Consider the following 9,483-nt stretch of genomic DNA (forward strand, 5'->3'; position numbering starts at 1 on the left):
TATTCAGAAGAAAAAAACCAAGATTTACACAGTGCAACACATAGATACATCTCAACATAACTTGTGTACATTCATATATTGTAATAAAATTGATCAAAATGTTATAGCATAACGCATAAAGGTATACCACTCTGTAATCAAAAATTTAAAGATAAGTCATACATTATAAAAGAATTTTTTTATATAAAAAAAGTCAACCCCCGATCAATTACCAAAGAAAAAAGCTGATGGATGACAATGGATAATTAGGGGAAAAAAAGACATAGTCACTTAAGAAGAGAAGATAAAAATATACATAAAAGTCTGTGTGCTGTTAAACTTTATAAATTGGAAAAGTAATTTAGGAAAGGTCCACAAGAAAATGCTTAAGAAAGAAATCAGGAGGGCTAAAAGAAGACATGGGGTTGCTTTGGCAGTCAGGGTGAAGGATAATCCTAAGAGCTTCTACAGGTATGTTAAGAGCAAAAGGATAGTAAGGGATAAAATTGGTCTTCTTGAAGATCAGAGTGGTATGGAGCCAAAAGAAATGGTGGAGATCTTAAATGGTTTTTTTTGTATTTGTATTTATTAAGTGTAAGCCCCTGGGTCGCCTCAGGCTCGCTCAGCTCATTTCCGTCCAGGGGACGCAGCCTTCGGCCCCGCCAAACTGGGTAATCAGCTGGTGTGGATGCTGTGTGATGTCCTCACCCCACCAAATAACAGACAGTACACCATATGCAACTAAATGATTACACTTTATAGATCTTACTGGAGCTATGTACTTAATAGAGACACAATATGAAAGAAAAAATAAAAGGCGCCAAACTTATCAAAGTCCAACCACTTCGTGCACAACCCATTGGAGCTCAGTTAATAAAGCCTCCTTGCCACCATTCGATCCCCTCGACCTCCTCGACCCGCTGCCTGGGACCAACAACGGTGGTTGACCAGACGCTCCACACGAATCTGTCCACGTCTCCTCTCCTCGCCAAAAACCCTGGGCCTCAGACCCCCTCTCGGGGCTGTTCCGTTGCCCAGTTTACATAATTGTGTCTTCTCCTTCTAACCCCCTTGCGCCGTCTCCTTAAAAGCCCACTCAAAACTAGCTTACAAACCCACAAGAAAGTATAACCTCTATCCCAATTGGTAAACAAACGAATACAATTCTCGTTATCAGTAATTATAACCCAAACAAACTTCAAGAGAAAGCACTCTCTCACCAGTTAGCATAACAAAGAAGCATTTGTACTTTTAACAAACAAGAAGCCATTTTGATTAACGCAGTAACATAAAGAAAGAAGAAACCCTCTTACATAAGGAAACTGGCAATGAGTCTATGGAACTAAGGCAAACAAGTAGTCAGCTCATGGAACCTATACAGATTAAAGAGGAGGAGGTGCTTGATGTCTTGAGGCAAATCAGAGTAGATAAATCCCCAGGACCTGACAGGGTATTCCCTTGGGCCCTGAAGGAGACTAGCGTTGAAATTGCAGGGGGCCCTGGCAGATATATTTAAAATGTCAGTATCCACGGGTGTGGTGCCGGAGGATTGGAGGATAGCTCATGTTGTTCATTGTTTAAAAAAGGCTCTAAAAGTAATATGGGAAATTATATGCCAGTAAATTTGACATCAGTAGTAGGTAATTTATTGGAAGGAGTTAGGATCTACAAGTATTTGGATAGACAGGGACTTATTAGGGAGAGTCAACTTGGATTTGTGCGTGGTAGGTCATGTTTAACTAATCTATTAGAGTTTTTCAAAGAGGTTACCAGGAAAGTGGATGAAGAGAAGGCAGTGGATGTTGTCTACATGGACTTCAGTAAGGCCTTTGACAAGGTCCCGCATGGGAGGTTAGTTAGGAAGATTCAGTCGCTTGGTATACATGGTGAGGTAGTAAACTGGATTAGATATTGGCTCAATGGGAGAAGTCAGAGAGTGGTAGTGGAGGATTGCAACTCTGAGTGGAGGCCTGTGACTCGTGGTGTGCCACAGGGATCAGTGCTGGGTCCATTGTTATTTATCATCTATATCAATGATCTGGATGATAATCTGGTAAATTGGATCAGCAGATTTGCTGATGATACAAAGATTAGAGGTGTAGTGGACAGTGAGGAAGGTTTTCAAATCTTGCAGAGGGACTTTGACCAGTTGGAAAAATGGGCTGACAAATGGCAGATAGAGTTTAACGCAGACAAGTGTGGAGTATTGCAATTTGGAAGGACAAACCAAGGTAGAACATACAAGGTAAATGGTTGGACACTGAGGAGTGCAGTAGAACAGAGGGATCTGGGAATGCAGATTCATAATTCCCTAACAGTGGCGTCACAGGTAGATAGGGTTGTAAAGAGAGCTTTTGGTACATTGGCCTTTATAAATCAAAGTATTGAGAATAAGAGTTGGAATGTTATGGTGAGGTTGTATAAGACATTGTTGAAGCCAAATTTGGAGTATTGTGTGCAGTTTTGGTCACTGAATTACAGGATTCAAGACAGTTAGTCCTGACAAAGGGTCTCGGCCCAAAACGTCAACTGTACTTTTTCCTATAGATGCTGCCTAGCCTGCTGCGTTTCACCAGCATTTTGTGTGTGTTGCTTGAAAGAGTGCAGAGAAGGTTTACAAGGATGTTGCCGGGACTTGAAAAACTGAATTACAGAGAAAGGTTGAATAGGTTAAGACTTTATTCCCTGGAGCGTCGAAGAATGAGGGGTGATTTGATAGAGGTGTATAAAATTATGATGGGTATAGATAGAGTGAATGCAAGCAGGCTTTTTCCACTGAGGCTAGTGGAGGAAAAAAAAACAGGGCATGGGTTAAGGGTGGAGGGGGAAAGTTTAAAGGGAACATTGTGGGGGGGCTTCTTCACACAGAGAGTGGTGGGAGTGTGGAATGAGTTGCCAGTTGAAGTGATGAACGCAGGCTCACTTTTAATATTTAAGAAAAACTTGGACAGATACATGGATGAGAGGGGTATGGAAGGATATTATCTAGGTGCAGCTCAGTGGGACTAGGCAGAAAAATGGTTTGGCACAGCCAAGAAGGGCCAAAAGGCCTGTTTCTGTGCTGTAATGTTCTATGGAGAGTGGACAATAAGAGAAAGGGAAGGAGGAGGGGTCCCAGTGAGTAGTGATAGGGAGGTAAGAAGAGGTTAAAGGCCATAGTGGGGAATAGAAGGAGAGGGGAGGGGATGAGAAAAATTTTACCTGAAGAGGAAATCAATATTCATGCCATCAGGTCAGAGGCTACCCAGGCAGAATATAAGGTGTTCTCCTCCATCCTGAGGATGGCCTCATCTTGGCGCAAGAGGCAGCCATGGACCGACATTTTGGAATGGGAATTTAAATGTTTGGCCACTGGGAAGTTCCCCTTTGGGCGGATAGAGTGGAACCTCCTTTACTGATCAGATTCCAGCACAGGTTGGCCCTTGTGCTCCTGTTTCTCACCCTCCCACAGCTGTCTCCCACCTTCCCATCTCCCAACCTTCCCCGCAACCCCGCTCCGACTAGCGATCAAAACTTTCACTGTGTTGCTCTCCACCTGTCATTCACTTCCCACTGTCTCCCAACTCCACAGTCCACACTCCCCACCCTTCCGCTACCTGGAGCATCGTGCCTGCCATCTTTCACCAATCTTCAGTCCACAGTCACTTCAGACTCCTGTCTCATCACTCCCCTTCTCCTCTGCTCAATCTAACCCCTCATAACCTTATATATTTCTGTCAGATCACCTCCCAGTCCATTTACCTGCATTTGGCCCATATCTTTCTAAACCTCCCTGTCATCATTTCTCAGTCCCATGGCTCAACTCCTCTTCTGTGCCAGTTCCACAGGGCCCTCAATTCTCCTGTGTTACAGAAGGTGATCAACCTCATTTTCTACCACATTACAGAAGCAAATGTGCTGCAGGTCCTAAAATGCAGAAAGGTCGATAAATCCCCAGGTCCTGATCAAGTGTATCCCAGGACTTTGTGGGAAGCTCAGGAGGAGAGTGTGGAGTCCATTTTGGAGATATGTGTGTCATCGATAGCTGTGAGTGAGGGTTCAGAAGACTGGAGGGTGACTAATGTTGGACATTTATTGAAGATCGACTGTCGGCAAAAGCCTGGGAAGTACAGACCGGTGAGCCTAACGTCAGTGGAGGGAACATTAATAGAGGGGATTCTGAGAGACAGCATCTACATTCATTTGGAAAGGTGAGGACTAATCAGGGAGACCCAGCTTGTCTTTATGATTTGGATCACACTGTCCAGTGCTGGTGATCTTTCTACAGGAAGGATGTTATTAAACTGAGAGGGTGTAAAACAGATTTACAAGGATGTTACTGGGACTGGAGAGTTTGGGTTATAAGGAGAGGCTGAATATTCTGGGTCGTTTTCCTGGAGCTCAGGAGGCTGCCAAAGGAAACAATAGAGGTGGATACAGTTACAGTGATTGAAAAGACATCGGGACAGGAAAGGCCTCAAAGATCTCCATTTTTTTTCTGGGCACCAGAACTAACCAGTTCCCCTCCACCACTACTCTCCTCCGCATAGTGGAACTTGTCCTCAATCTCAATAATTTTTCCATTGGCTCCTCCCGCTTCACTTAGACAGAAGGTGTAGCCATGGACACTCACGTGGGTCCCAGTGATACCCACCTGTTTGTTGGCTACATGGAACAGTTTATGTTGCAGTCCTACGCTGGTGACTTTTCCTATGCTACATCAATAACTGTATTGGTGTTGCTTCGCACCTGTGCTGAACATGTTGATTTCATCCACTTTGCCTCCAACTTCCACCCTGCTCTCAAATTCACCTGGTCCATTTCCAATACATCCCTTCCCTTTCTTGATCTCATTGTTTCTATCTCTGGTGACAGCTTATCCACAAATGTCTAATATAAATGGATTCTCACAGCTACCTGGACTATACCTCATGCCACCCTGCTACTTGTAAAAATGCAAATCCAATCTCTCAATTCCTCTGTCGCCTCCGATTCTGCTCTCAGGATGAGGCTTTTTATTCTAGAATAAAGGGGATGTCCTCCTTTTTCAAAGAGAGGGGCTTCCCTTCCTCCACCATCAACACTACCGTCAACCGCATCTCTTCCATTTCACACATGTCTGCTCTTACCCCATCCTCCGCCACCTTGCCAGGGATAGGATTCCTCTTGTCCTCACCTACCATCCCACCAGCTTCCACATCCGGCAAATAATTCTCTGAAACTTCTGCCACTTCCAATGGGATCCCACCACCAAGCCAATCTTTCCCTCCTGCCCCACGCAACTCCCTTCTATGCTCGTCCCTCCCCACAGATCTCCATCCTGGCACTGATCCTTGCAAGGGTAACGTGCTTCACTTGCCTCTACACATTCTCTCGCACTACCATCCAGGGCCCTAAACAGTCCTTCCATCTGAGCGGACACTTGATCTGTGAGTCTACTGGGGTCATACACTGTGTCCGGTGTGGCCTCCTTTGTATCGGTGAGACCGGACGTAGTTTGGGAGACCGCTTCACCGAGCATCTACACTCCATCCGCCAGAACAAGATCTCCCAGTGTCTACTCCCGATTCCCAATCTGATATGTCCTCCACTGTCAGAATAAGGCCACACTTGGGTTGGAGGAACAACACCTTATATTCCATTTGGGGAGCCTCCAACCTGATGGCAAGAACTTCATTCTTAAACTTCCAGTAATGCCCCCAAACCACCCCTCCCCCTTCTCCATTTCCCATCCCCTTTTCCCTCTCTCAGCTCATCTTGCCAATCAACTTACCAGCTTGTTACTTCATCCCTCCTCCTCCAGGTTTCACCCACATCTCCTCCATTTCCTGCACTTCAACCCTTACCCCATCCTCCCGTCACCACAACAGGGACCGAGTTCCCCTTGTCCTCACCTACCACTCCACCAGCCTCCGGATCCAGCATATTATCCTCTGCAACTTCCATCACCTTCGACAGGACCCCACCACTAAGCACATCTTTCCCTCTCTACCCCTCTTCACTTTTCACAGAGATTGTTCCCTTCGTGACTGCCTGGTCCACACGTCCCTCCCCACAGACCTCCACCGGGTACTTATCTCTGCAACACTTGCTCTCTTACCACCATTCAGGCACCAAAACAGTCCTTCCAGGTGAGGCAACACTTCACCTGTGAGTCTGTTGGGGCAATCTATTGCATCCGGTGCTCCTGGTGTGGCCTCCTCTACATCGGTGAGACCCGACACAGATTGGGGGATCGCTTCATCGAACACCTCCGCTCCGTCTGCCACAACAGACAGGATCTCCCGGTTGCCACCCACTTCAACTCTGCTTCACATTCCCATTCGGAAATGTCCATACATGGCCTCCTCTATTGCCATGATGAGGCCAAACTTAGGGTTGGGAAGCAACATCTCATATACCGTCTAGGTAGTCTCCAGCCCCTTGGTATGAACATTGAATTCTCCAGCTGCCTATCACCTCTCTCCTGATTCTGTCTTCTTCTACTACCCGCAGTGCTTTCCCCTTACATTCCTTCTTCACCCCTCTGGCCTATCCCCTCCCTGCTTCCCCTGCCCCCCCTCAATCTTTCCCCTTACTGGCTTTTCACCTGGCACCTACCAGCCTTCTCCTTCCCACCCTCCCCCCCACCTTCTTTATGGGGCCCTGCCCCCTCCCTCTTCAGTCCTGATAAAGGGTCTCAGCCCAAAATGTTGACTGCTCGTTTCCATGGATGCTGCCTGACCTGCTGAGTTTCTCCAGCGTGTTGTGCGTGCTCCTTTGACCACAACATCTCCTGTACCTGGTGCTTCTCTCCCTCGCCAGCTCCACCTTTTAAATCTACTCCTCAGCATTTTCTCTCCAGTCCTGCCAAAGTGTTTCAGCCCAAAACGTTGACTTTACTTTTTTCCATGGATGCTGCCTGGACTGCTGGGTTCCTTCAGCATTTTGTATTTGTTGCTTCGACAGGTACGTGGGTAGGAAAGGTTTGAAGGAGTAATGGCAGATACAGGCAAATGGAACTAGACCAATAGAATAAGTTGGTCAGCACGAATGAATTGGGCCTCACCTCCATTTTAAATGTTCATTCACCTCATCCTCATCAGCTGTTGCTCCATCCATTCCTCACATCTATCTACTGTTATCCACCGCTTTTCTTTCCATTTTTGAGGAAATACCTTGAAACAGCAACTGTATACCTCACTTAACATATGCTGCTTGACCCACTGAGCTCCTCCAGAATTCTGTGTGTGTTGATCGGGAAAAATCCGCTCTCCATGTCAAATAAGTTCTCAGGAATATGCTGGTTGTCCATCCTCTGTGGTAGGGCAAACATCAGGAAAGGCTTCTGTTAGCCACCTGTCTGTGCTTGAAGCCCAGCATCCTATCCCCTGGTCCTGGGGGCACTCTGCCTTAGTCTCCCCCCGATCCCCGGGGACTCTCTAATTCTCTGTCTCTCCCCCCCAGTCTCTGTCACCCTGGATGTGGAAACGGCGCATCCGCGGCTCGAGGTGTCTGAGGATCGGAAGAGTGTGAGATACACCGGGACCCTGAGGGATCTCCCTGACACCGGGAAGAGGTTCACATACTGGCTTTGTGTGCTGGGATCGGAGGGATTCACATCAGGGAGACATTACTGGGAGGTGGAGGTGATGGGGAATCGGCGCTGGAGTCTGGGAGTCGCTGCAGAGTCTGTGAAGAGGAAGGGAGAGTTCACAGTGAGTCCTGAGATCGGATTCTGGATCATCCGGCGGATGAATGATGAGATGTGGGTTCTCACCTCCCCTGTGTCCCGTCTCCCTGCCGATCCCATCCCCGGGAGGGTGGGAGTTTATCTCAGTTACGAGTCCGGGACAGTTTCATTTTACAACGCGGAGACCAAGTCCCATCTCCACACCTTCACTGGGAATAAATTCACGGAGAAACTTTATCCTTTGTTCTGGACTTGGGATACAAACCAGTGGCTGAGAATCTGCTCCGGTTCCGCTCCGGGTCTGTAAATGGGTCGGGTCCCGGGACCGGAGTCAGGAGTCAGTCAGTGTAAATATAAATGTGCGGAAAGTGAAATAAACATGATGTGGAAATTATCGAACCATTAATTTTAACTCGTTCACCGCATCCGTCAACAGAACAGAAACACTGCGGATTCAGCAGCAGCCGCGGGCGGCGGGTCCTGAGTTCCCCCGGGTCCTAAAGTCCACCGCACAAGTACAGAGCAACTGAGACAAGTGGTGGTAACATGCAAAGCACCGGTGTCTCCCAGCGTGTCAGTTAACATCTATGGAGGGAAATGGGCAGGTGATGGCTCGATCCAGGTGGGGGGGGGGGGGGGGTGACAGGTAGATGAGGGAGGGGCAGAAATGTGTCAGATACTGGGAGGTGAGAGGTGTCAGTGACAACGGGCTGAAGATTTTGGAATCTGACAGGAGGGGAAATTGGAGCCTGGAATAAAGGGAGGGAGATGGAGAGGAGAGTGAGGATGATGGGCAGATAGAGAGGGTGGGTGTGTGTGTGATGGGCAGATGGAGAGGGTGGGGAGGAGTGTGTGAGTGATGGGCAGATGGAGAGGGTGGGGAGGAGTGTGTGGGTGATGGGCAGATGGAGAGGGTGGGGAGGAGTGTGTGGGTGATGGGCAGATGGAGACGGAGGGGGAGGAGTGTGTGAGTGATGGGCAGATGGAGAGGGTGGGGAGAAGTGTGTGGGGGATGGTCAGATGGAGAGGGTGGGGGAGGAGTGTGGGTGATGGGCAGATGGAGACGGAGGCGGAGGAGTGTGTGGGTGATGGGCAGATGGAGAGAGTGGGGAGGAGTGTGTGGGTGATGGGCAGATGGAGAGGTTGGGGAAGGAGGGGAAAGAGATAGGGTGATGGGGCTGTTGGATCAGGAGGAGAGAGACGATTAAACAGGAAAAGTGACGGAGAGGGAGCGACCACCGGAAGTTTGAGAATTCAATGTTGATGCCACCAGGTTGCAGGCTGCCCAGGCAGAACACGGGAAGCTGTTATGAGACAGATAGAACCAGGATCTCGGCTTTGAATCAGATAGACCATGACATAGGAGCAGATTTAGGCCATCTGGCCCATCGAGTCTGCTCCCCCACTCAATCATGGTGTCCCTTTTCTTTTGTCTCCGGAACCCCAGTTCCCAGCCTTCTCCCCGTAATCTTTGATGCTGTGCCCAATCAAGAACCTATCAATCTCTGCCATAAATAAACCCAATGACCTGGCCTCCATAGCTGCATGTGGCAACAAATTTCACAAATTCACCACCCTGTAGCTAAAGAGATTTCTTAACATTTCTGTTTTGAAAAGGCGCCCTTCTATCCTGAGACTGTGCCCTCTTATCCTAGATTCCCCCACCATGGGGGCATCCTTTCCACATCTACTCTGTCTAGGCCTTTCAACATTCAAAATGTTTCAATGAAATCACCCCCCCCCCACCCATCCTTTTGAATTCCAATGAGTACAGACCCAGAGCCATCAAACGTTCCTCGTATGATAACCCTTTCATTCCTGGAATCATCCTTGTGAACCTCCTCTCCTCCTCT

General features: G+C 48.0%; 1 protein-coding gene across 1 annotated transcript in view; it reads left to right on the forward strand.

The window, feature by feature from the left end:
* The window catches only part of LOC132394848 (uncharacterized), a 56,799-nt gene extending 48,649 nt beyond the window's left edge, over positions 1–8,150 (forward strand). The window contains 2 exon segments of the mRNA XM_059971255.1: positions 7,405–7,913; positions 7,916–8,150. Of these exon segments, the coding sequence (XP_059827238.1) occupies positions 7,405–7,913; positions 7,916–7,981 (575 nt within the window). The 3' untranslated portion in view covers positions 7,982–8,150.
* Positions 8,151–9,483: the final 1,333 nt, after the last annotated feature.

Source organism: Hypanus sabinus, chromosome 5 (assembly GCF_030144855.1).
Source record: "Hypanus sabinus isolate sHypSab1 chromosome 5, sHypSab1.hap1, whole genome shotgun sequence".
In the NCBI taxonomy this organism is placed as follows: Eukaryota; Metazoa; Chordata; class Chondrichthyes; order Myliobatiformes; family Dasyatidae; genus Hypanus; species Hypanus sabinus.